Below are 27,815 nucleotides of genomic sequence, written 5' to 3' on the forward strand. Positions count from 1 at the left end.
GCAAGCCAGACTGGGAGTTGCCAGCTGCCACCTGTTGCCTCTAGAGCTGCCCCAGGGAACAGGAACAGGATACTGTAGCTGACCCAGCCATACCCCTAGCTGGCCTAGGAGTTGGCTCACCAACCCTCTTCTGAAAGCACGTTTGAGATCCGTGACCTGACCCCGTGGAACTTTCGATGAGCCTGGCTTATTAACTGAGGCTTCCCTCATGTCTGACTGGAAGGGATCTTCCATAGTTACGTGTCGGAATCACCCAGGGAGCTTTTTCAAAAATTCCAATCTGGGCTCTTCCCTTGACATTCTGATTGAATCAGGCAGAGATGAAATGGACATGGGAATTTTAAGACTTCACGCCTCCTCCTCCAGCCCCAGCCCCTAGATTCTGACACCCTGTGAGTGCCTCTCTCTGTTAACTGAGGAATTCACAGATGCCTCCAGGGACCAGAGCAGCCAGTATAAACTCATTTTGCCGCTGAAGGGCTGTCACGGGAATGTAATGTAGTAATTTAGAGCGTCCTACTCAAGGTGTGGTCTTGGAACCAGGCTTCACTGGGAGCGTCTTAGTGATGCAGCCTCAAGCTCCTGGACTGGCTGAGTCAGGAGTTGTTAACATGCCACCCTGGTGACTGGCAGGCACGGTGGAGCTAGGGCAGGGCTTCTAGAAACAAACTGTGTGGGTTCAAACCCCACCTCTGTTCTTAGCTCTCTGGCCTCTCGGTGCTCATCTTGCAGTATGTAACAGGAGGATTATACCCCCACCAGCTTCTTAGGGTTGTTATGAGGATTAAGTAAATTAACATGCACACACAGCACTTAGAACAGAGTCTGGTACCACTGCTGTGAGTGCCATATAAACATTATTATTGTTATTACCATTCGAGCGATGGGGCCCACACTCTGAGCTGCATGTGGCCCTGGTGTATTTGCAGACGGCTGGCTTAGCCAGGGTGCTTTATGATCCATTTTTATTTACCAGTGACTCAAGCATCCCAGCTTTCTGCCAGCCTTGGTAAATCAGCCAGCCCACTTGGGTTTCATCCAGAAGATCCCTGTCTGTCTGGGCCAGTACTCAGCCTCAGGCAGCCCCCAGGGCTGGTTCCATTTGCACCTGTCCTGCCTCTGCCTCTGCCTGCTGCCCCGACAGCAGGCTGCCCAGGGTGGGGAGGACGTGCAGTCCAGTCTCTGGGAGCCTGCCCTTGCCCGGTGGCCGTGTGCCGTGAGCCGCTCTGGCTGCAAGGCAATCCTTTCCCAGCTGCAGGCACTTAGCATTCCAGGCCCTGCTACTATGCTTTATTGCCTCTTTCCAAGTGCTGGCAGGTGCAGATGTAGTACCTGCGGCTGCCCGGAGCTCCTGGCTCTTGGCATCAGAGATGAGAGACCTGTCACCCCTCGATTCATGGGCCGGGTTTGGGAAGCAAGCATGCTGGGGTGTTTCTGCATTTTGTGGACCATTTTTCTTTGCCTAATTTCTCATTTCTGCCACCCACCTCCCCAGTTCTTTTCCCCTCTCTCCATGATTTCCCTTTGAGAGATGGTTGGTCTGTGCTGTCACCTGAGGGCTACTCTGGGGGAGGGAGCCACAATAGTCAGACGGGTCTGTCTTCAGCTGCCACCTGCAACTCAATTAACTGTGGATCTGGCTGTTGTGTTTTCTCTGTTCTTTCCTTTGTATATTTCCCAGGGATGGATACCTTTGGGTGGGGAGTTTGACTCTATAGGAATTTTGCACAGACCACCTTCTGCCCACCGCCCCCCACACACACACACATACAAATTATGTACTTTCAAGGTCACCTTCCTTCTCAGGCTCATTTCCTTCTGCCTGGAGCAGCCTTGGGATGGTTTAGAAAGCTTTCTGCTCACCTGCCCCCTTGTCTCCATTCTCTGGAATTAGAACTTTGAATAAAGTCACCACAGGACTGTGGGCCCAGAGCCAAAAAAAATTAGAACATAAACAAGGAAGAATTGACAGGAAAATCTGATGCAGAGGGAACCACAACTCTAGGCCCACCATGCTGGCAAGGGTGTTAAACACAGTGTCTTTCGTTAACCCTGTTTGTTTTTTTCCAGACAAAAAAGCTAGAGGCTCAAAGAGGTTCAATAGCCTGTCCCTAATCAGACAGCTAGAAGGGTTGTGAACAATTTTATGGAGAACTCAGGAGGATAGATGACTGCAACATTTGTCATGTTCAAAGGGTGGTGCAGAGGGAACTGTTGTGGAGAGAGGGGCCACCCCACACCCGGATTTGGCCAAACCCTATCTTTCTTCCTATGAAGAGCCTCATCCTGGTCTGGTCTCCTTTCTACCGTGGAAGCCCAGCGGCCTTAACTCTACCTCTGGATTCTGGACCCAGCTTCCAAGGTGTCAGGTCATCCCTCCCCAGCCCCACACTTCCTCCACCCCAGCCCCAGTCCTCCCTTGGCTCTGGGGTTTGTAAACGATCCCTGATCCTGTGGGGCCTCCTTGCCCTCCCCTCAGCCTTTCCTGCAAGCCTGTAGGACTGCTGCTTGGCCAGGGACTGTCCATCAGCCACACACCCCCTTTCTGAGCCAGAGAGGACAGTGATGACATTTTCTGCTGGTCACTGTCTGTCATGAGGCTTCCATGGCCCCTCCCCACACATTCTTCCATGCGCGTTGGCCTGCCCAGGGCTCCTTTCTGAGGGGGCTGTGGACATGGCCAGGTCGTGGGTGGGACCCACAGTCTGGGTTGGTGTCAGCAGGGCCAGAACCCAAGCCTGGCAATCTACAGCTGTCCCATCCATCCACTGGCCAGAGGGGGCCCCAGTGGCCCAGTCCTAAGGAGTGGGGTAGGAGGCAGGTGCATCTCTTACTCTTGGGAACCTCCCCTGCTGCCAGCTGTCTGAGCTATGGGCTCCTCATCTGGGTCCCCGGAGTCCAGTGCACTTCCGCATCAGGCCCTCACCCCACAGCTCTTGGTCTTGACCACTTATTCTGGGGAGCCATGGTCTCAGCACTTGGCATTAACTCATTTAACTCCACTGCACCCTGTGAGGTGGGAACTGTTGTCATCCATGGTGAGAGCACCCTTTTCACAGACCGTTCACGCTTCATGGGTAGTGAATACAGGTCTCTTACTGTATGTCCCTCTGTTCCCAGCAAAGAGTTGCACATGATAAATATTTGTTGCATTAGTTATTATATGACTGGGGAGGAAAGGCTTATGACCCCAATCCAAAATAAAGCTTTGCAAGGGAGCAGAAGTTCTGGGGGTCACAGTGGTCACCACCAAAGGAGTTCTGGTGTTTCAAGTGGTGGACTGAGACGTGAAGTGGGGTTCCTGCCTAGGAAAGGGACCCAGGTTGATCTAATTTAGCCAGTGGGGATCTTGAGCATCTTCTCGTTTATGGTAGCTTTGTCCTCACCCAACCCCTCAGCCCCACCCAAAGGAGCAAGATAGCATGACTGAGGAGCTGTTCTTACAACTAAGGGCAGACATTCCAGTCCAAGGAGGAGGGTTCAAAGCAACCAGGATGAGCTAGTTTAGAGAAGGATAGATTATCAGAGGTCTTGGTTATGACTTGTTGGTTTTATAGAGTCCCCACCACGCAGCCTGTGCCCACCACCAGTAGACCCACCATCTCACTAACATTTTGTCTGCCGGATGACCTGGTGAGTTAGGTGCTGTGCCAGTTTTCAGATGGAGAAGCTGAGGCTCACAGATTTGGAGCTAGTGACCCAAGGTCACTGACTCCCAAGTGACAGAACTGGGCTGTGGACCAGTCTGGAGGTCAGCAGAGCCTGTGCTGGTCAGCAACATGCCTCTGGACTCTCCATCTCCCCTGGTGCCTTCGGCTCTGGCTATACACTAGAATCACCCAGAGAGCTGTGAAACTTACCCACCTGCCCCACCCACCCGATTCTGGCAACACTGAAGGAGGGGCCTGGACACAAGTATTGTAAAGTTCTCTGGGTGAGGCTAAATGTGCAGCCACATGATCTAAGAGAAGGGTTACCAGGTGGGGGTAAGGAGCAGCCTCTACCAGAACATCCATCAACAGGCTTGGGGTACCTCATGAGAGACGTAAGTGAGCCTTCTGGAAGGACTTCCTACAGTGCAGGTTGTCAAAGCTGGCCGTAGAGGGGAGGATGAAAGCAAGCTTCCTGTTGGAAGTCCAAGGAATGGCTTTCCTTGGCCTGAGCTTCTTCAGAGAGAGTGGGGTCCTCACTGGGACCCTTCCAAACGGAAATGGTGGTGCTGAAAGCTCAGTTTCTATGCACCAGTGCTGAATCAAATCTTAGAGACAAGAGTTTTGGTTGAAGTATAAAAGAATAGCTTTATTGCTTTGCCAGGCAAAGGGAGACACAGCAGGCTCCTGCCCCAAAAAACTATGTGTCCCTACCTGGGAGGATTTGGTGAGGTTTTATAGGTTTAATAGTTTATAGGTTTATAGGTTTAATAGTTCAAGGGTGGGGATGCTGATAAGAGGAGTGTATGTGTGCAGGGCCTGCACGGCCTCAGGCCGTCTTCTCTGCACTGAAGAATGCTAACTCCCTTTGTTGGGGGTTTTGATTCTTCAAAGATCTCAGAGATATTGTGTATCCCTTGAGGTGAACTGGAACCCAGCCCCAAGGCTGCACTCCTGTTTCCTGGCTGCCCCTGCCTTATCTCTGTGTACCTTACCAGATTAGCAGCTGTTAGAACCTGCCCTTTGGAGGCTGGAGTCTGTTCCCTACAAGAAAAAGGGACAGAAAGGCTCCCTTGCCCAGAAGCCCTACGGGGTCCTGCTCGGTTTCAGTGCATGCGGGTCTGGTGTTCCTTTGACCTAAATGCTTCGGGTTTGATAATTCCTCAGCGTGCCTCTGCCATTCCCCTAGGGCCTGACAGCCTTCCTCTGGTCACGCGCCTCGTGCGAGCTGGTGGGCTCCATAGCCACCCTCCTCCTACTCCTCATTTGCCAGCCTCCTGGGAGAGGAGCAGCAGGGCCAACTGGGTCCCAAGGTAGATGTCCTAGACCTGGGGTGACAACGGGCGAGAGCAGGTGAAGCCATGAGAAGGGAGGACAGGGAAGTGGAGGTGGTCCTGGCCTCCTCTCTCGTGTGCTGCCGTCTCTGTGAGGACCAGCCAGTGGACTGTGACCTGCTCCTGGAGTTTCAGAGCCACGGGTAATTTACTTTGTAATGCTCAGTACCTGGGAGAAGCTGGGTCTGTCTGTCCCATGGGACTGCAGGGGAGTTGGGAGGAGCCCAGGAGGGTGACAGGACTTTATTCAGCTGTTTTAGTAGTGCCCTCCCTCACTACATGACTTGGGGTCAGGCTCCGAGCCACCTGGGTCCTTTGCGCTCAGACCCACCTGCAGTATGTGCAGAGTGCTCCGGATATTGCTGGGAGGGAAGTCTGGTATTTACTGAGCATCTCTTGTGAGGCATCTGCTGTTTACGGACTGGGCCGAATCCTTATAACATTCACCACCTTTACCAAACTCTTGCCCTGTGCCAGCCACTGCGCTAAGAGCCCTGGTTTGTTTATTAATTCCATGAGATTTATTAAACCACCTACTGTGTGCCAGAGGTTTTCTTTATCTCTCTTGGTCCTTATAGCCCTCAGGGTATTATTATGCCCATTTTACAGAGAAGGAAGCCAAGGCTCAAAAAATACAAAGTAATTTGTTCCCAAGCACAAAGTCAGTGACAACTGTTACTCAAGCCAGGCCATCTGAACCTACATTGTCCATGCCCTTATTTCCTGTGCCCCAAAGCAGCCTTTCTGACCTCGGTGGCCTTGGCCTACAGTGGCTTGAAGCAGGGCTTGGGTTCCCAGGTAGAGATTGAAGCCGGGTCACAGCGGTGAGAACACCAGATCCTAGCCGCTAGACCAGTGGTCAGTGACAAGGGCCCTGACCCTTCAGCTTTGCAGAAAAGAATTTCCATAAAGATGGAAAGTAGTGAAGCAGGTGAAGTATTTATTAGAGGGAGAAAGAGTACACAGTACATGTGGATAGACACATGGGCAGACTCAAGAGAGGCGAGAGTCCCAGAGTCGCACCCTGGTGGCAGTTTGAATTACTTTTATGGGGCATTTCTTCTAAGTTTCCTTTGGCCAATCATTTTGATTTGCCTGGTTCACAGTCCATATTTGGTATATCTCAGGATCCTCACATGTGTGTGCACACATCTCTTAGCCAAGATGGATTCTATCGAAAAGGTTGTGGGTAGCTTAGCATCACTAGATATCACTCCCCTTTAGACCTGCAAGGAGCCTTTCTGTGCATGTGTGGTCAGGAAGGTACCCTGATTCAAAAATAAGAAATATGTGGTTTGGGTAGGGCCCAGCCTCTTCCCTTAATTGTCCTTCCCTGTCTTGGAGTTTCAGTCCTCAGGGAATGAATCCCCTAACACTTTACCCTGGGGGGAGGAGGAGGGTCCATCTACCTCCTGCCTCATTTCCAGATGTTGTCAGACTACTTTTGACCCCAGTGCACATTTCACCTGGCAGAACCTAGATGCCTGTAATGGAAACAGCGTTTCATGAAGCAGCATCTACAATTTTAAAAAAAGATCTCTGATTGTAGTTTTCAAGGAGGAGCAAGTGATCATCAGCACTGATCTTATAAATGGCTTATAAGCCACCCAGGCTGAAGATGGCGAGTTTGCTTTGGGATTTACCCTTTGGTACGAGCCCATGATGGCCTTGGGGAGCAGCATCGTGGGGGACGGGCAGAAGCTGGACCCGAGACTGTGAAGGAGAGGATGAGGGAGGAACTGGGGAGACTGCACACCTGGGAAACACCTCTAGGAGTTCTGCTCTGAAACTTTCTCCTTCTGGAGGTTTGGAGTGGGAGTTACAGGGGGACATGTGGTCAGGAGGGCATGGATCTCTCTGGGTTTGTCTTGTTTTTAATACAGGGGAAATGGCAGGCAGTTTGTGTGCTTGCGGGAGTGGGCCAGTGGAGAGGGGACCGTGGGTGCTGAGGAAGATGGTGCAGCAGAGCGGGGTGAGGCCGCAAGCAGACAGGGCCTGGGCTCGGAGCGCAGCAGAGGGGTCCCAGCAAAGCCCGCAGATGGTTCACCCTCAGGAACAGGAGAGAAGGCAGCCGAAGAGAAAACGAGATAAAATTTTGGTCCTGACCTATTAAGTGGATTTCATATCCATTAGTGGGTTGCAACCTGTTATTTGAAAAGCCCTTCACCTGTTTGCCTATGACCTCACAGACAGCCATAAGGATGCATTTTGCCCAGAGGGAAGGAAGGTGAAGCGGTAAGTGATGTGCTGATGCCACAGGGCTGTGAAGACAAGGGTAGGGACTGTAACCCAGGGGTACCTGAGGCTGCGTTAGATTTCCTGGGGCACTTCGGCAGACACTCAGATTCTCAGGCTCCGCCCTGCGAGCTGCCTCTCCCCGGTGGGCCAGGGCACTGTCGCCAGGTGCTCCTGACACAGCCAGTTGGCAGGGGAGTGGGTATCCAGGTCTCCTCTGTGCCATATGCTGTTCCTTGGGAAGCTTGCACCTTTCTGGATGTAGATGGATCATGGCTCTCCTGCAGTCCACTCCTAGTGCAACTCACATCTCTTTGAATGGAAAAGATGCCCCAATTCCATTTGGGAGTCTATTTTTCAATAGCAGCATGCTGAAGAATGATGCCAAGTGAGTGAAGCACCCTTCCTCACCCTTTGAAAGCATATTAAGGGAGGATTTTGCCTGAGCCCTGTCATCCCAGAAAAGGAGACAGTGGGGGCAGTCTGGGGGTCAGGCAGAATGGCAGGGGGCTCCAGGCTTCCTGCACAGGGCATGGGCGAGTAGTTGCCAGGCAGAGGGCAGGGCCCTCCCCCTGCACTGCCCAGCAGCCTGGGCAAACGTGGATGGCTGCTCTAAACCATTTTTTAAAATTAGAACCAAAGTGAGTCATTTTTTTTTTTATTCCCTTGTCCGCCCTCTGATTCTAACTGCAGACCCAGCCAGCATGCCATTCCCAATAAATATACTGTGATGGCTTTTTCTTCTGTTTTTAGCTCTTGCTGTGTCCTGCAGAGGGAGAGAAAAAGCCCAACCTGAGACGCTGTCAGTCATGCCTTCAATGGCCTCGACTTCTCTTTATTTTCTCCCCGTGTGCTCAGGGCCCCTTTCCACTCCGGCACCCTGCACCTCCCCAAGCTATTGATCGCTCCCCACTCTGCCTTCAGTTTTATTCCTTCTCTCTTGTCCTTAGAATCTAGAGGTGATTTCCTCGACAAATTCGAGGGCTTTGAGTCTCCTTAATGTGATTGATCATCCCGAGGATCCAGAGAGCATAAACAGACTGTAGTCTTTGTGGGCGCCTTTGTTACAGGGCCATCATCTGGGAGGGGCATGTGGTGGTGGCAAGGACCTGGGGGGCGGTCCTCTTGGGAGTCCTGTCTGTGTGTGCACATGTGTGTACACACATCTGAGGTGTGTAGCAGCCTATGGTTTCTGCCCACATGGACCTCAAAAAGAGAAACAACCTCCCTGTAGGGGAGAGGTCATGCTGGGTGAGGAATTGCAGCCTAGTCTGCTGAGGACTCCCTCCTCCTGGTGGTTCTCCTGGGTTACCTTCTACAGAGAGAGTCTCTAGAGCACCGCCAGACCACCTCCACCTTACACACATGCCACAAGGCTGGTCCCTGCCCTCAGCAGTCAGCCTGGGAGCTGATGCATGTCAGCCCTCTGGGGGTTGCAGAAACTGAGGGTAGGTGGGGAATTTCCTTGGAAGGCCTCTTCCTCCTCGCCCTGGCCATATGGTCAGCCAGCAGAAGAGGAAGGACCAGCTGGCCAAGCAACATCAGGCCTGAGCCCCGAATCAGCTCTCACTCTGTGGAGGTTGTGCATGAACTTATAGGCTTCCAGTTTCTCTGACCTTTTGTTCTGTCTGTTTCTGAGCCATTTCCCTGCCGACTAAGGTTCTAGCCTGAGGGTGTGTGGTGGTGGTGGTCTAGTCACTAAGTCATGTCCAACTCTTGCCACCCCATGAACTGTAGCCCACCAGGCTCCTCTGTCCATGGGATCTTCCAGGCAGGAATTTTGGAGGGAGGGTGTGTGGGTAGCACATAAAGGATGAAGATTCAAGGCCTGCTTGCCCCTGGTCAGGGACCAGGTCAAGGTGAAGGGGGGAGGGGAGCAGAGTGGAAGGTTGGCAGAAGTGATGTTGCCATTTACCCTGCTCACCCTGCCTGGTGGAAGGACCTGGGGTTCAGGAGGGCTGGGTTGTTTCTGACTCTTTGTCAAATTTTCTGGGTGACTTAGGGCTCTGTTTCCTGAAGAAACTAGATTGAGGCTGGCAAATTTTTTTTGCAAAGGGCTAGATGGTAAATGTTTTAGGCTTTTTGGACCACAGGATCTCTGTGGCAGCTACTTGGCTCTGCCCTTGTAGAGTAGAGTGAAAGCCACTGTGGATAATCCATAAACAAACAAGCATGACCTTTTCAGCATTTCCCCAAAAAAGGAAGCTGGACAGATTTGACCCCAGGCCAATCTCTTGCCAACCCCAGGACTAGCCACTCCCTGTGGTTCTCCCCCTACAAGTGTTCTGAGATCTGTTATAGAGGTGCCTACCTGACTTGATTTCTCTTTATAACACTTTACCACTGCCTGACATATTGTCTGTTTATTTGCTTATGCGTTTGCCGATTGTCTCCTTGACCAGAACATCAGTTCCAGAAAGCAGGAACTTGAACTAAATCCCCTCTGAATCACTCCTGGCTCAGAAAGACGAGCAGAGTGAGGAGTTGATGGATACACATTTGTAGAGGGCCTATCGGTGCTGGGGAGAGGGCACGGGAGGAAGACCCTCGCAGGACTGGACGCCGTGGTCCCACATTCAGGGGGCTGGACTCTCACCATGGGGTCAGTTTTCCTCGTTCGCACAGAATGCGCTGGAGCAGACCCTTTCCCTGCCGAGCTGAGTTGCTCACGCCTGAAGCTGAGGGGTTACCCTCTGTCTTCCTCTGTCCTTCTACCCCCACAGTCAGCCTTTCAGCAAGTCCTGTCAAGTCTGCCTCTGAAACGTCTTAATGCCTCCAGTTCTTCCCTCCACGGCCTCAGCCTCACTGGCTCCCAGGGCATCCCCTGCCACCAATTCTCCTTGGAGGCTGCAGAAGTCATTTCTTTAAGACAAAATAGGCCAGGTAAGGGGAGTCTGAGCCGTGTGACTTTGGACAAGCACCTGACCTCTCTGAGCCTCAGTGTCCTTGTCTGCAGTGTCGAGGGAGTAAATACATGAAGAGCACTTGAAATAGCTCTGCATGATGGGGGCTTGGTGAGTGGGTGCTGGTACCAAATTTCTCAAGGGTTTAGAACCGCACATCCAAACTCTGGCCTCAGCCAGCTTGGTCCCCCCTTCTCTCCCTCACTCCTGGATTCCAGAGTCACCTTGGTTTTTCAGCTGTTTGAGCACACCAACCTCATCCATCCCCTCACCTTTCACGAGCTTATCCTTGGGTCTCTGCTCACATGTTACCATCCCGCTGCCCTTGCCAGTATAAGTCCCCCCATTAGGCCCTGTTGGTCCCCTTACTTGGTTTTTCTTTTCATTGCGTTTGTTACAACTTGCTGTCTTTTAAAAAGCTTGTTTACTCATTTTTTTTTCCTCCCTCACTAGAGTACCCTATCCTCTAGTACATGCTGGGCAAATAGAAGGTGCTCGGCCATTACCTGTTGCATAAATGAGTGGGCTCTGAAAGACTAACTGCCTTTAACATTTCTTGAGTGAATGAATGAGTGGATACATGCATAGCCCCTGTCACCAGCTTCTGCCCCTCCATTCACTCCAAACCTCCTGCCAGGTGACCCACTAGACCTAGCCCTGACCATATGGTTTTGCTGTTCAGAGGCCTTCCATAGCTCCCTAGTACCATCTGATATAAACACCCCTCTTCAACCTGCTGCATGAGAACACCCATTATCCTTCTTCACCCCCATGTGCCATCATATAACCAAGCTGGAGCTTAAAAAGGGTCAAAAGGGAGGAGACAGTGCATGGGGAGGTCCAAGGAGGGGCCAGGAGGCCAGGCTATGTGGAGAGGAGTCCATAGCTGCTGGACCCTGCAAGGCAGACACACGTAGGACAGATGGGCTTGGATCGGGGGTGAGGAGGTGTGGGCAGAAGAAGGAGCTGAGCAAAGGCATGGGTGGAGCTGATCTGGTGGAGTGAACATGAGCCACAGTCAGCTTTTGGGGATATGGGGACCAGCAAATGATGGAGCTGGAGTGAGAGTGAAAGGGAAGCCAAGCAAACTTTGGCGGGAAGACACAGAAAAGGAGGGAGGAACCATGGGCCTGGAGAGGGGGGCTCGCCTTGAAGGCCTTTGGCTGGGGAGGGTGGACCTTGGGCTCAGGTAGGATGGCCGGCTGGCAGTGGTAAGTGTTCTGGAGGCAGAAAGTGATGCAGGTGTGGGGCTGTCGAGGCCGGGGAGATGAACTCCCAGGCAGGGCTGTAGCGTAGGAGGGAGGAAACTAACAAGGCCCCTCCAGTGGCAGAGAGAGCTGGACTCTGTGCTGCCAAGGGGGGCAGGGAGGTGGCCCATGAGTCCAGGTTGAGGGGTTCCTGTGGCTGCCTCACAACTCAGGCGGCGTGGAACAGCAGGAAGTTCATCCTCAGGATTCTAGAGGCTAGAAGTCAAAATCAAGGGGTCAGCAGGACATGCTGCCCCTTTCCCTTACCCCCGCCCCCAACGACAGAGACTCTGGGAAGAATCTTGCCTCTTCCAGGCTTCAGGGCTCCCGGTCAGCCTTGACTTCCTCGGCCTATGGCAGCACTACTCTGGTCTCGGCCGCTGTGTTCCCTGGGCACCCTCCCTGTGTCTCTGTCCAGGTACCCTATCCCTCTTGTAAGGACACTAGGCGTTAGAGTTAGGGCTCACTCTTATCCAGTATAACCTCATCTTAATGGATTATATTTCTCTAAGACCCTATTTCTAAATCAGGTCACCTCTGAGGTTTTGTGAAAGTGAAAATCTCTCAGTCTTAGCGACCCCATGGACTATACAGCAACCCCATGTATAGCGAGGGACTGTACAGTCCATGGAATGCTCCAGACCAGAATACTGATGTGGGTAGCCTTTCCCTTCTCCAGGGGACCTTCCCAACCCAGGGATTGAACCCAGGTCTCCCACATTGTAGGCAAATTCTTTACCAGCTGAGCCACAAAGGAAGCCCAACCCTGAGGTTCTGGGTTGCTGTGAATTTTGGGGGGACACTTTTCAGCCCATTATAGGGGTGGCATGTGTGTCAGGAGCCTGAGGACTGACAGCAGGCCTTGGATGTGGGTGGACTGCAAAGGGGACCCTTCGAAGGAGTCTTTCTGAAGAGCCGTCCAGGAGTGATAAGGAGTGCAGAGTGAGGGCAGAGGCCTCTTTTTTAGGGAGCTTGGAGTGAAAGGAAGGAGGGGCCTGGTAACTGGGGACAGTGAAGTCAAAGAGGTGTTTTTTTTCTTAGCCCAAAGGAGACCTGAGTGGGCCTGTTAGGCAGAAGAGCAGGAGGGAGCAGTAGTGCCGGAGAGAGAAAATGCAGACAAGGATGGTGAGGCTGTGTGGAGGAGTCTCCCAGAAGCCGGCTCTGGTGCAGGAGGGGCACCTTCTTGCCCCAGAGAGCTTTACAAAGAGGGGAGGAAGGGCGGAGAGGCTCCTTCCAGAAAACGTCAGGAACTTTGCTTATCCACTGGCAGGAATTCCAAAAGAGCTGTGAGAAAAGATTGCAGTCTGGGAAGGGCTTCTAAGTTGTGAAAGAGCAAGAGTGATGGTAACCCCAGGGAGTCTGGGCCTGGGAGGCTCAGGCCGAGCATCAGGGCTGATGTGAGAACAGCGTGCAGAGGTCTCATGGGGACTTCTTTCCTGAGTGGCTGGGTCATCTTTCTGGACCTCACCTGTCTTGACCCCAGCTTGGTTGTGCCCTTGGGCCCCTGGTACCCCATCACACCTAGGTGGATTTGGGCTCCTGTTTGTCTCACCCGTCTGACCTTAGAAACAGGCACTGCCCCTCCCTCCCTGGCCAGCCAGCCCTCCCTGTTCATCCAGGCCTTGGGCCACAAACCCTTTAGCTTTCCGAGGCCAGTGCCCCAAACATGGGCCTTAGAACCCACAGACAGAATGCCACCTGAATCTTCGTGGGGACATCGGCCCTCTGCTCCATTCTTGGCCTGCCGAGGAACCGCACCCAATGCCGGGGTGGGGTGCCTTCCCAGTAACATCCTGGACACAGCTCGGCTCTGTGCTGTCCAAAGGCAGCAAGTTTGCAACGGCAAGCTATTCTTGGCTCCAGCCTCCTCACTGCTGCTAATTTCATGCCCCTGTGATCCAGGTAATGCTTTGCTGCCTCAAGCTGCCACCCCCAGGCTTGAATCGCTTTTTCTCGCCCCGCAGGAGCCCAGCTGCCTCTGCTGTGCTGTTGAGGTGGGGGCCACACAAAGCTGCCTCTCGGAAGCCACTGGGTGGCCGGCCCGAACTAGTCGGCCACAGCTCGTGACTAATTTGCCGCACTTATTTCAAAGTGTCCTAATGGCTTTCGGGGGAGAGGAGGCTTACCCGGAACCTGCCAGAGATAAACGGACTCATTTTGGGGCCTCCCTGCCTGAAGAAACCTCTTTACCTGGACTCCGAGCTCAGAATTAAATTCTTCCAGAAGAGATGCTTAGCATGGAGCTTCTCAGCGTGGCGGAGGAGAGGAAATGTTCCCATCGTAAAATGGGCCTCACATCTGGCCAGCTGGCTCGGGTGGGGTTTTAGATTGTGTTTTTAGAGCATCTCTCCCCGTTCCTGGTGTTCACAAGCTGGGCCAGAGCATCACAGATGAAAATGGGTTTCCTCATCTCCATCACAAGTGGATCGATGCCCCGCACCCTGACCATAGGGCGTCTCCACACCAGGCCACAGACCCCCTGGTGCGCCCCTGGTGCGCCCCTGGTGGCTCTGTCCACAGTCTGGCTTTTGATCCCCACCCCCACCTGTCCTGGGGCATTCTGCTGGGGTTTGCATGGTCAGGAGAGAAGCTGGAAGCCTGCCCGGTGCTTCCCAACTATAATGTCCTCCTTCACATGGTCTATTCTTATCAGCAGACCGTGTCCATCCATTTTGGTGGCTGACAGAAGTGAAGGCTTTTCTCTTAATCTTTTTTTTTTTCCTTTTTGATGCTATTCAGATCTGCAGACCTGAGGAAATGCCCAAGAGAATGGATGGTGGGGTTTAAGGAAAGGAGATAGTTAGCAGGCAGATGGGAGAAATTAAGCCCATCATTTGCTGTCTGGGGCAGAGGGAAGATGTCACCCTGATGAAATCTTTGATCCAAGGGCTGGGCCCTGCTCACTGCTGGGAAACCATGTGCACTGCCAGTCCCAGCCTCTGGGGCAGCCAGTGACAAGCTGTAATCCCAGCGATGGTTTTTGGGTTGGTGCAGCTGTGAGGCAGGCAGCCCCAGCTACATGGCTCTTAGTTTGAGGAGTGATGATAATGATCTCCTATCCCACCCCTGCCCTACATCCCCACTCCCCAAGTGTGCACCTCTGTGCAATTCATCTGCCTCTGTTAGCCTCAGGCTTCTTATCTGTAAAATGGGAGCAATCCCAGTTCTGACTTGCTCTTGGAGGCTGAATTAAGAGCAAATGGACTGGGGTCTGTGCAGGTCACGTGAAAGCAGTTTTGTTCAAATGTCAATAACCTGGTTCTCTGCAGGGCCTCCATGTCCATTGGGTTACCTGAAAGTGAAAGTGAAAGTTGCTCAGTCGTATCCGACTCTTTGTGACCCCCTGGACTGTACAGTCCATGGAATTCTCCAGGCCAGAATACTGGAGCAGGTAGCCTTTCCCTTCTCCAGTGGATCTTCCCGACCCAGGAATCGAACCAGGGGTCTCCTTCCTTACAGGTGGATTCTTTGCCAACTGAGCCATGAGGGAAGCCCATTGGGTTACCTGGCAGGTGCCAAAGAGGACCTTTGATGTTACCTTGGCCAGAGGCCAAGCCTGAGATAATTGCAGAGTGCAGGGAAGGTACTGGAGGGCAGGGGGATTTGATTAGACCTTCAAGAAGCAGAAGTTTTCTTCCTTGTTCCTCAGAGCTGGGCTTTCCTCACGTAGGGTTGGAGAACTCCGAATGATGGGGCTGCCATTTCTCCTTAGCAGTCCCAGGGGGAGGGGCGGGTGCCCTGGCTGCACTCCTGCCTCTCTGCCCTGTGGATTGAATGGACCACTCATGCCTTCCTGCCTCAGCTCAGTAGATTCTTGTGGATACCAAGGGAAGCCTCAGGGTATTCTGTTCCAACAAATGAGCCAGGGTTAGAGTCCTCAGTGGCGAAAAAGTGTCCATTCCTGTCTTTGCATGTGCTCTTCTTCCTCTTGGAATGCCATTTCTCTTTCTACCAGCACCCACCCCCTTCCCATATCTGTCTGGCAAACTTCCCCCCATCTTTCAGGCGGCAGTCCAAGATGGACTCCTATGAGAAGTCCCCCTAAACTCCCTCCTTCCCTCCCCACCCCTTGGATCCATTGTTCTACAGCTGTGGGATTGCACCCAACTGCGCGCTTCCTAAGGGCATCAGCCACCCAATCTCTTCTATTTTATATGCCAAACCACCAGCCTAGTGTTGGGTACACAGGGGCTTGCTGCATCTTCAGTGAACCAGGGAGTGGGTAGAACATGAAGGGATGCTGATCCAGATGGAACTGGTCACTCAGCCGGGCGTGGGGCTGTGGGATTACCAGCCTCTGGGTCTCCCACCGGCAATTACATCAGTCCCAAACTGATGCCCTGGTTTTCTATGAACTGTGTAAACAGGGCTGCCCTGTTGCACAGCTCTGAGGAGCTCCATTCATATCACTGCCCACATGACTGTGGCCCCCTGGGGTTGTGCAGCGCACAGCCACCACTGCTATAGGAGGGGGCCCAGTGCCATGGCCCTGGAGGGGTGGTCTTCTCCTTGCCCCACTCCTCTGTCGCCAGAGTCCTTGGGGCCTTTGGGCTCATCTCTGGAGGTGGAGGCTGCAACCTTGCTGCCAGGCACCTAGTGGGGCAAATAACAACAGAGCCTTTTGAGGGAGCTCTCAGGGATCGGTCCCAAGTGGAGGTGAACTATATGACACAAATTATCTCCAAGCATTGCATTACTCAAAAATCACCTATAGAATGGAGATTTCAGATTGCTTTGGAGAGAGCAATGCTGTTACCATTCTGACTGCAGTGTGTTTGAACCAGTATTCAGCTGTCTTCACATTTACTTGAGTAAAATTGAAGAAGGTAACCTCAACAGGCCTTGGGAACAAATGAGACGAACCCAGGAAGGGAGCACCAGCTGCGAGTCTGCAGTGTGTAGAGTCGAGAATTGAACACAGGGCCTTCGCTGTTGGCTGTTTCTTAGAAAGGAGCCTGAGGCAGCATCTTATGTGCCATACTCTGTTGGGGAGTGCTGTCCCAGGGAAGTAAGAGTGAGGAAAAGGGAAGTGAGGCAGGGATGGAGGGGAGCAGATACAGGCTGTGGTATCACTGCACTGACCACAGCTTTGCGACTAAAACACAGCTGCTTGCTCAGGCACATGGGGTGTCTCCTGAGGAGCCACGTGGAGCCACCACATTTCAGAACAGATGTTAGGCTGGAGGAGGAAAGGCAAGCAGTGTGTCTCTAGTCTCCTTCCCGTCTCCCGCCTCTCATTGGTTGAAACCTACTTTGTGGGTGGGGCTTCCTCCACCCTCCTGAGAGGGTCCCCCGGCCCCTCCCACAGCCACCCAGGGAGCAGGAGCCTCTGCAGGGGCAGCCTGGGCAGTGCACAGGTGCAGGGGTCTCTCCTGGCAGCTGGCTCCCCTGCTGGTGGCAGCAGTGGCTGTGGCTTCATGACTCTGTGGGACCAAACAGAAAAGCAAATGGCCTGAGGGGGAGGTAAGATGAGCAGACCTGGGGTGGCGCATAAGCCAAGTCCAGTTTCTTGAAATCAGTGCATGCTGCTTGCAAAAATGATACTAATTTCAGCAAAGGATTTGGAGAGGAAAGGCTTGGGGGACTAATGTGGTCAGCCAGCATAACCTTTGTTCCCTTCATGGGCAGGCATATCGGTCCTCATGTCTGGCAAGAAGTTGAATGAAATCATGGTCAGCTGTCTCTGCTTTCATCAGGAACTGAATTTAAATTGTTCTAGGAAGGCTCCTGCATTCAGAATAACCCCAGTTACTAGGAACTTGGCTATCTCACACCCTTACTAATTAGGAATCTATTGCTATGGAACAAAATACTACAAACTTAGTGGCTTACGACAGCACATGTTTGTTATCTCACAGTATCTGTAGACCAGGGGTCTGGGCATAACCTATCCCAGTCCTCCGCAGGGTCTCACATGGCTGCAGTAAGGGGCTAGCCAGGGCTGCAGTCTTACTGGAGACTCGACTGGAGAAGGATCAGTTCCAGCTTATTTGGGTTGTTAGCAGAACTCAGTTCCTTGCAGTTGCTGGATTGAGAGCTTCAGTTTCTTGCTGGGTGTTGGTCAGAAACTACTGTCAGCAACTAGGGGTCACCTGCAGTCTTTGCCACATGGGATTCCTCAGCCTGGCCACCGGCTTCCTCCAAGCCATCACAGGAGGAATAAAAGAGTCCAGCAAGGTGGGTGCCACCATCTCGTGTGACATAATCCCATCCACATACTCACGTATACCCTTCACCTTTGGCATGTCCTCTTGGTTAGAAGCAAGTCCAGGCAGGTCCCAGCCACACTCAGAAGAGGGGAAGATTCAAGGGCATGAACACAGGAGGCTGAGATCATCGGGGACATCCTAAGAACCTGCCCACCACACCTCATTTTATTAGAACTCTACTCAGAGGCAAAAGCAACAAATAATTAAGTAAAAACCACTTAATGTTTATATCAGGAATTAAGTGTGGAAAAAAAGAAAAAAAACAAAGCTCTTTGGGATGTGCTGAGTCCACTTATATCACCAACCACAGCTTCCTGATCTGATCCAGTAGAAAGATGGCACATGGTCAAGTCCATTCTTCCCCTGCCTCATTGCCTACTCCCCACCCCTGCCCACATGCTCTTTGTAAGGCAAAGAAATGGGCTCAATCAACAGAAAGGGAGTCCTAGCCTTATCCACTTGTCAGTATTTTAAAAGCTTTCCAACACTAAAAGGAACTTTTTCTGCTTAAATAGCAACAAGCCAGAACAATAACCTAGAAAATCCCCATTCCTAAAATGTTCAGGGAACCTGAGCCTGCTTGAAAAAACAGACAGAGCTTCTGCATCCCACGTGATGGCCATTCATAGACTTGTCACAGAATGAACAGCCGCTGACAGAAAGCTGTCATCTGGAGCTCAGATTTGGGACCATCCTGGTCCCAACCTGCAGCCATCTTTTCCTTGGGGCCTTTTTCCATTGCTTCTGCCCGCCCAGCGCCTGACTAGCCTCACGTATGCCCAGCCACTGTGTCAAGACGTAATTGACTGAGTGCCTCAAACCAGTCCAGGCTCTACTGAGCCCATCAGGGCAGGAACAATGAGGTAGCTCCTCAAAGGAGGAAGGTTATTTCTGAGGCTCATGGTTGATGGACCGCACTAGCTGTGATTATCATTTTAATTGCAAGGCCACCACCACCTTATATTCAGGGTGCAGATTTCAAAGACCACAAAGAACTCTGCAGGCTTAAAAAGGGACCATGGAAACGGTCTGTGCTTCAGACTACAAGGGGCCCATTATGACATCTTTCTTTCTTGGTCTCCACATTGCAACCAGAATCTCCCAGAAAGGAAAGAGCTCCCCCTCCGTTTTAAGATCTGACACAAATCCTACCTCCTCTGGGATCTCTTCCCCAGACCCTTACTCATTCCTGTTCTCTCCAGGACTCAGGCCCCTCGTCCCACTCCGCTACCTGAAACTTCCTTTGAACGCATCGCCCCTACCACACAGATTTGACAATGACAGCAATAACAAAAAAACCCACAGAATTCTGACAGCTCTTCCTATGGTGTTTTGAGACATTAAAAAAACCTCACACTCAATCTCATACTCTCCATGGGACACCCTGTTCTTAACAGGGAAGAAGTGTGTCTTAAATTCTGTAGAGATCCCTATTACTGGGGCTCTTTGTGCATTGGCAAGATTTTTGCACACATTGTTCTTTGCACTTGGCACATTTGTACTCAAAATATTTCCCCAGTTAAGTTCAATGTTGTAAGCTTTCCAGAGTACTCACAGCTTTTTAATTTTTTCAGGTAAAGAATATCACTTGTATAAAGCCCTTGTACTTGCACACAGTATGCTTCATGCATGTAAGCTGTTTTCATGGCTTAGAACTGTCAGCTTAAAAAATGCACAGCATGAGAGTTGCAAGTTAAATTTTATTTGGGGGCAAAATGAGGACTATAGTTCAGGAGACAGCACCTCAGATAGCTCTGAGGAACTGTTCCAAAGAGGCAGGGGGAAAGGTTAGTACACATATGATTTTGGTAAAGGGAGAGTGAGTGAAGTCGCTCAGTCATGTCCGACTCTTTGCGACCCCGTGGACTGTAGCCTACCAGGCTCCTCTGTCCATGGGACTCTCCAGGCAAGAATACTGGAGTGGGTTGCCATTTCCTTCTCCAGGGGATCTTCCCAACCCAGGGATCGAACCCAGGTCTCCTGCATTGCAGGCAGACGCTTTAACCTCTGAGCCACCAGGGAAGCCCAAAAGGGAGAGTACATGCAATCAACATATTTTTTGTAGATTTCTGCTAGTCACGAGGAGCAGTCATCACTGTGAAGGATTTTAGTGCTTTTCTACATATGAGATGATACAAGAATTGGGCTTATAAAACCCGTTCTGCCAGTCCCTTGAGCACAGAGTTCCTCATTTTTGCTCTCTACCCTGAACTCTTTTCAGGGGGTGTTGAAAATCAGCAGCTGCAGCAGCACATGATTTGATTTTTATAGAGGTAGATGGCAAGTGCCAATTTGTAGTTGATAGAACCCATCATCATTACTGATCTGGGGTTCACGATTTGACATACAAGCACCAAAGCCAAGATATATCATCCCATTCCATGTTTTGGTTTTTTGTTCGACGGGTATATTGAAGGATAAGGTATACTCAGTTAAAGCCACCCTAATGAGTGGACAGTCCACTGACTTTCAAAAAATGCATATAGTTGCTACTTAGCTTCTTCAGTTGTAAGTTCCAGCACATCATACTCAGAAATTCTTCATCCTGTCTGTGGTCTCATGCACTCTTTGTACTACTGTTGAGCTCCTTCCAGGAAAATGCCCCTTTTGCTCATCCTGGCCAGTTTAGAAGCCACTTCCCAAAATGACTCTGATCTTGGGTTACAGCTCTGTTGAAGAAGCAAATCCACAGTCAGAACAGAGTTTCTCTGCAGGGATCGGGGCCCCGTGTATTGCTAAGAGTACTCACTTGGTTGCAAGAACATGAGACTGTGAATGAATCATAACTAACCCACTTGGATAACTGCAAAATTTGACAAGGGGCAAAGATGACTGACAGGACAGAATTGTTTATTTTTTTTTTTTTAAACATACGTCGAGTCCTGTCTTCATCGCCTCATCCATGGGGTGTGAGAACAGGTGGGATGGGTGGGAGCATGGACTGCAGAACATTAGGGCAGGGATGTCCTACCCTTCCTTATGTCCCCAGCACTTAGCACAGCTCAAGCTGGTGTCAAGTGACCGAGTAAGTGGTCTTAGGTTAGAGATGGAAGAGACCATGGTGTCTCAGGGTGGACTTAGCCATCACTCGTAGGTGTCTGAAGATTACGGGGAGAAGCACCACCAAGAGGATCCCCAACCCTGCTCTCAGGTAGGGCCCTCCCCTGCATCCCAAGTGACCTCAGCGACCCCCATCTTCTCTGCTTGCAGAACTACTTTGAGAGCTACCTGGCCATCGCCTCCACTGTGCCTTCTGTGCTGTGCCTCGTGCTGAACTTCCTGCTTGTCAACAGGTAGGCCACTTTCCTCCCTCTCGCAGGCCCCCTGACCTTCTCCTCCAGCTTATCCACTCTCCCTTGGTCCACAGCTGCCTGAACTGTGGCCGCCAAAGTAGGAGGCAAGCCGTTCAGACTCCTCCGCAAAGACTGAGAGTCAGATCGGTTACCCAGGGCCCTGCCGCAGAATGCCCAGTGCTGGGGCAGTGGGGTCAGCTGCCTGGGCGGCAGGGACACCGTGGATGGTGGGTGGGGCCCCAGGAGCAAGGCTTGTGGAGGCTGGCCTTCCCAGCCTTTCTGAGAGCAGCAGGAAGTTAGGAACCTGGGGACTTCCCTGGCAGTCCAGTAGTTGGGACTCCACAGTTCCACAGCAGGGGGCACAGGTTCCATCCCTGGTCTGGGGAACTGAGATCCTACATGCCTCATGGAGTGGCCAAAAAAAAAAAAAAAGAGCTGGAAGTTAGCCTGTCACCTCACCACCCCGGCTCTTACTATATGGAAAAGGGTCACCTATGTTCAGTGCCAAGCTGGTAACAGCAGCTCATGAGTCAAGCACTCACAAGGGCATTACTGGGTGACTTCTGACACTGCATTCGTGAAGGGCGGGATGCACTGTGGAAGAAAGAATGGTTTAGGAGACAACCCTTCAAACCCACTGTGTGACTGGTGCTATCCCTTCTCCATTTAGGTTTACAGGGGTAACCGCCTGAGTGACTTTGCCCCCATTTCTCCTAAGCTATCATTGTCTGATAACGGTGGCTATGTTATGCTTCAGAAACCTGGGCATCTCTCGGGCACAGCCTACTGAAATCTTCGGTCCCTGGGGGCAAACTTGTTTTATCCAACTCTGCTCAGTTTGTGGTGACTCCTTGGATCTCTGCTCGAACAGGATTCTAAAGCAGCTTTGGCCTCAGGGAGTGTGCTGTGACTGATTAGTGATGTCTGTTCGGAGTCTATGAGGAGAGAGGGCAGCACAGGTGCCCCAGGTGTGCTAAGCCTTAACAGGCCAGTCTTTCCAGACATGTTATGAGGTTATTCCAATGATCTATTGCATAAGAATGATCCCCAAACAGAGAGGCTAAAAACCCTGACAGTAATCGGTGTCTCTCGTGGCCCTGGGAGCCCACAGGCTCAGCTGGCAGCTCTGGCTGGCCGTCTCTCATGCGGGACAGCTCTTTCTCTGCCCCTCCCCTTGGTCTCTTGTAGGTTGGCCTCAGGTAGTGGGGCTTTTCATACTGTAACTGAAGAGCAGCTGCTCCTGGAGAGCAAGGCAGAAGCTGCTTGGTTTTGGTACCCTACTCTCTGCAGTGACATACTGTCCTTTCTGCCAAGGCAGTCACCAAGCTCACTCAGTTTCAAGGGGACGTAGACTCCATCTTTCAATGGAAGGAATGTCAGTGAATTTGCACGCCTCTTAAAACCAAAGTGCAGGCTGGACAAGTGAGAGGGAGGATGGTCTCGGGAAACCTAGGGGCTGAATGCCAGCTGCACTCCCCACACACACACACCTGCCTCCTTGCACCTGCCCAGCACATAGGGCTATGATCAGTGTCCCAGCAGGGAGAGCATAGCCTCCAGGAACCATCCCAAGGAGGGTGGGGAATGGAGCTAGGAATAGGGCTGAGCGGGGACCCTAAGGGGAGAGCCGGGTTCCTGGCAGTGACTTAGAAGAGAAGGCGTGAGGAAAAGAAGGGTGTGGATAAGGAAGAGGTGACCGAGCCATGGCGGTGGGTAGTCCCTTGACCTCTCACTGCCCTCTCCCCTTTCCAGGCCCCTCTCATGATCCTCTGTGCAAAGTGGAAGTCAGCAGATGTGTGCCCAGGCCCACAGGGCCAGGAAGGGGTAGCCTGAGCTGACATCTTACCCAGCACTGCCCCCTCTGAGATCATGAGGCCCAGCAGGCAGCAGCCAGCCAGGACCTGGGGTCAGCAGTGCCAGGGCAGGTTTCGCCTCAGGGCCCAGGGCAAATCATCTCTAATCCTCACAGTTAGCAGTCTGAGCACTCAGTCCTTGGCATCATTCTCTCCTTTAATCCTGGCAGTGGCCTAGAGCAGCAGATTTATTCCCCTGTTTTATTGATGGGAAAACAGGCTGACAGAGGTTACCTGCCCAAGATCATGCAACCATTAAGAAGTAGAGGCAGGGCTGGAGCTGGGACCCTTCCCCCACATCTGGACTTGGAACCTCTGGGCCTTCTGTCTCCTAGCTCTCTAGCTTTGCGCCGCCCCCCCCCCCCCCCCCCCCCCCCGGCCCCAGCACCTAGAAACACATCTCAGACCGTGTAAGTGAGAGCCCATTCTGCCCTGGCTTCGTTCGAGTTGCTGGAGGGAAAGAAGTGGTGAAGAAGGTCTGAATCTGTCTGCAGTGGGGACTGTGGGCCATCCAGGTAGCTGCCCTCCTGAGGATGGCTGGGAGCTGGCTCTGGGAGCTCAGCATTACAGGGCATCCTCCAGAAGGGTCCAGTTCACCTCAGGGCCTGCCCTAGCCCTTTCCCGGCTGCAGGAGTGGGTGAGAGCACTGTGGGGAACACTCCAGCCTCTGTCTGTTTCTGGAATGTCGGAAGATGGTTTGGAGCTAAGCTGTTTTTTATTTAATGTGTGAGATTGAAATGTCCCCTTTTCTTCCCTCCTGGAGAACCCTGGCTTTCTCTAACTGGCTCATCCATAATCTCCAAGTGTTTTATTATGTAAAATCTGTAACATCATAAATACTTATGAGGAGGATTTACATTTTGGAGACTTATGAAGAAATCAGTCCCCTGGGGTCCTGAACCCTCATGAGCAAGGGAAGGGGGTGGTGCTGGCAGCCTGGGTACAGCTGGTGATCCGCTCCAAGAATGTCACATCAGTGTGGCCTGCCACACAGTCCTGGGACTGGAGCTCTCACCTCAGACATCCCCTGTCCCAGAGCAGAGCCACCAACGCCAGGCTGCACTTGTCTAGACATTCCCTCACACCCCCATGGTGTCCCCAGCCCCTGGGCCACCGTCCAGGTGGAAAGAGCAGAGAGTAAGGCAGCATGCCCCTGTTCGTGGATGTGGGGTGGGCTTGCACAGGGGATGTTTCATAAAGCTTTCCTGGCATTGAAAACAGCCCTGGGCAAGATCCCTGCGGGCTCGGAGCCCCTGTAGGGATGTTCCTGCTGGGAAGGGTCCTGCAGTTGATAATTAGAAGGAGGAGATCTGTGCAGGTGAGGGGCAGGATGCATAGGGAGAGTTGGGAGAGTTGGGAGCTGCGTTGCTTTTGTTATGCACTTAGTGTTTACCTCCTCACCTCCCACTCTGCACCTCCGCCCCCACCCCCCTCCTCCCCACCCTGGGGGTGCCTGGGTAAGAAGTCCCCCAGCTGTCTCCAAAGCCACTGTCCTGTTCAAGCAATTATCTACCTTGTTGTGAAGACACAAGAAAGTTTCCGAGATGCCCGCAGCATTCCTGGGGTGGACTTTTTCTGTGTTGCTCCTACGAGGAGGTGGTGAGAGGCCAAGGCCATTCCCAAGCCTGGCTGAGGTTGCTGCTGATGTTTCCAGCTGTCTCCCTGCCACACTGAGGGTGTCGAGAAGCAGGGACTGAAAGGGAGCTTGAGGCCCAGCATGCACTGCTAGGCTCCTTGCTAGTCAATCTGTGGGTCCAGCAGGTGTTTACAAGTGCCTGCCAGGCCCTGTGCCAGCCCCACCGGTGAGAACAAGGCAGGGTCCTGTCCCTATGGGGCTTCCTGCTTCTGTTGTGCCTGCTTCTTGCCCCCAAGGAACTGCTAAACTTTTGGGCTTTTGTCTTCAGTCTCTCTCTCCACTTGAATTTTTTCAGATTTAGAAGAAAACTGGAATGTTATCTTGTCCCACCTCTCCTTTTTCAGGATGAGGAGACTGAGGCCCCATGAGGTTGAATGTTTGCCTGGGGTCACACTGTGAACTGGTGGCAGAGTTGGCAGGGCTCCCGTCTCTGGACTCAGGCTCTGTGCCCCTGTGGCTCTTATCTTTGAGTGTGCAGGGAAGCTCCCGCTGCTGGAATAATGTGGGGGACATCGTGTGACAGGGGCTACATGTATAGCATCACCTCGAGCATCAGGAGTAAGGCCTGACTCCCAGTCTTCAGGGTACCTAGTGTGCATTTAAAATGGACTTTCTGGGCCCCCTGGAGTCCAGATGCTCACCTGATTGCCCACCAACTCCTGCCCAGGTCGAGGGCTCTGCAGATGCTAGGAAGATGTGTCTAAGGAGTTTCTCAGAAACAGACCTTAGAACAAGGATTCAAGTGCAGGTTTGCTTGGTAGGAGAAAGGGGGAGACCAGGAAGGTGTGGCAGCCAGTAAAGGATGCCTTGTCAAGCCAGTTCCCACTGCGGGTGACCGAGCTTGACCTGCCCCAGAATGCTGGCAGCCAGTGTGGAGCACACACTCGAGGCGAGAGGGAGCGGGGGCGGGGGATTTATCCACCCACTTTCCCATCATTGGTTGAAGGCAGCTCTTGGGAGGTGTTAAAAACCTAGACAGCATATTAAAAAGCAGAGACATTACTTTGCCAACAAAGGTCCGTCTAGTCAAAGCTATGACTTTTCCACTGGTCATGTATAGATGTGAGAGTTGGACTATAAAGAAAGCTGAGCACCAAAGAATTGATGCTTTTGAACCGTGGTTTTGGAGAAGACTCTTGAGAGTCCCGTGGTCAGCAAGGAGATCAAACCAGTCCATTCTAAAAGAAATCAGTACTGAATATTCATTGGAAGGACTGATGCTGAAGCTAAAACTCTAGTACTTTGGCCACCTGATGTGAAGAACTGACTCACTGGAAAAAGCCCTGAGCTGGGAAATATTGAAGGCAGGAGGAGAAGGGGATGACAGAGGATGAAGTGGTTGGATGGCATTACCGACTCAATGGACATGAGTTTGAGCAAGCTCAGAGAGTTGGTGATGGACAGGGAAGCCTGGCGTGCTGCAGTCCATGGGGTCGCAACAAGTCCCAGTTGGTACTCTTGGTGACAAACAGAAGAGACACAAAAAGGATTTTCTCATTCTTTCCCTGGAAAATTAAAGTCAGGCCTGCCTCCGTTGCTGGATCTAGGAGAGCACTGATGTCCTTATCCACCAACCTTGGGCTCTGTGTGTGTCTGCTTGGCTTCATCTCAAATGGGGCCTCTCTCCACGCAGCTGGCCAGATAGTGACCAGCAGCCCCCAACTCAGTCTTGGCAGACAGTCAGCTTCTCTCCACCTTTGAATCCCAGGGTTCACTCACTGGCCCTGCCTTGGTCACATGCTAACACCTAACCCAATCCAGTGGCTGGAAGTATGGAACACTGATCACCCCAGACTGGCCTGTGTGCACTCATTTGTAAATGGGTTGGTGTAGACACCATGAGTGGCCACCTCTGCAGGACAACTTGGCATGGAAGGAGTGCTTCTGGTGGGAGGGATGCTGGCAGACAAAGCCTGCACGTCCACTCTCTGCTCCACCCTGAGATCAGGTCTTGGCACTTATCCATGGGACAAGGCCCTCTACGGAGGGGTCCCTGTGTCTGTTCGGCGTCCTCTGCTCCCAGTGTCACCTGCAGCCAGAGTTCACTTCAATTCCCTGAATGTTCCACGCTCTGTCTCACAAGATAACATGCAATCCCATCCAGGCATACCTTACACTCAAGCTTAGGGATCACCTCCAAAAAGCCTGTGAGAAGCCCAGGGTGGGTCCTGTGCCCCTCATAAGTGCCCAGGAAGCCCCATGGCCCTGCCAATGGAACACTTTATGCTGGAACAAAGTGCCCGTCCCTCATCTGCCCTGTGTCCTGGGCCTTCAGCCCAGGGTTGGACACACTGTGGTTGGCCTGTGTGTGGAATGAACACACCAGAGTGGATGCGTCTCTGCAGAGAGCCAGGGGCTGGGGCTCAGCACACCTGGGTCTCACCCCAGCTCCTCACACCACAACCTTGAGCTCTCCGTTCACTTCCTCAGGCTTCCTTCTGCCCCTGACCCAGCGGAGGCAGCACCTGGTCTCCCTTCAGCCGGAGATCGAGGATCGGAAGGAAGCTCAGATTAGCCTTGGGGCCACAAAAGCACTTTGAAAAAATCCTTTCTTGCTTTTTATGCTCATCATTTCACACCTATTTACACATGTACAGATCTTTCCTACCTTTCATGTCTTTCTTATTTTTATCCAAAAGAAATTTGTGTATAACTAATCTGGGTTTTCGCTCGCCCCCTCCCAACTGGTTAGCGGGAAAATTAACTAAACATCCAATCTGGTTTAAAGCTTAGTGTAATCTGATGATTTAAACAGCCTCTTCAGATGATGTTCTCTCCCTGGAATAAAAATGCAGTTTCTCAGAGATCCCAGCTTCCCTGCTTCTCCCTGCAGGGTGATGTCTGGGCAGTTTGGGGGCTGGGAGGAGTGTACAGCCTAGATGCAGAAATAGAGTTAGTGGGAACTGGTTCTTGCTTGGCCTCAGCTGCTTCCCATGATAGCTGAGACCATCACAGGAGCCTCCTTCTGTCCTCACCACCTGTTCTGGACCACCCATAGTTCCTTTGTGTCAAGGGAGGCAGTAAAATGGCATTCTGAGAGCACCGACGGGAGCAGACCTCCTGGGTTCACAGCTGAGTGACCTTGAGCAAGTTGCTTAGCCTCTCTGACCTCAGTTTCCTTATCTGTGTCTGTGGAATAGGTAAGAATACCTATTTTGTAGAACTGATGTAAGAATTCAACACATTAGCATTTAAAAAACACTTAGAAGAGTACCTGGCACGAATGAAGTACTATCTCAGTGTCTGCCGTGATGATGATGACAGCGATGATTCTCTTCCCTTCTCCCTCCTCCCTCTGCCACTGCTAAGTTTTGGGGAAGGAAGCCAGTGAATGGTGGTTCTGTTCAAATACTAGACAAAGCCAGTGGGAGGAGTAGGGGTTGTGCCTCGCAAGCTCTCATCTCCTGTCCTTGAGCATCACAGCAAGATGAAAAGAAGCAGCAACCAAGAGCATG

The 27,815-nt window shown here is 52.0% G+C and overlaps 1 protein-coding gene across 4 annotated transcripts in view; it reads left to right on the forward strand.

The window, feature by feature from the left end:
* SLC29A3 (solute carrier family 29 member 3) overlaps window positions 1-27,815 on the forward strand; it is a 53,273-nt gene that overhangs the window by 12,738 nt on the left and 12,720 nt on the right. For 3 of the 4 annotated variants that reach the window (XM_020877428.2, XM_020877425.2, XM_020877426.2), the window contains exon 3: window positions 20,789-20,871. The exons of the other annotated variant lie outside the window; for it this stretch is intronic. In XM_020877428.2, coding sequence (XP_020733087.2) covers window positions 20,789-20,871 — 83 coding nt within the window. The remainder of the gene's footprint in view (window positions 1-20,788; window positions 20,872-27,815) is intronic. 4 annotated transcript variants of the gene reach the window in all.

The sequence above is a fragment of the Odocoileus virginianus genome, chromosome 7, assembly GCF_023699985.2.
Source record: "Odocoileus virginianus isolate 20LAN1187 ecotype Illinois chromosome 7, Ovbor_1.2, whole genome shotgun sequence".
Lineage (NCBI taxonomy): Eukaryota > Metazoa > Chordata > Mammalia > Artiodactyla > Cervidae > Odocoileus > Odocoileus virginianus.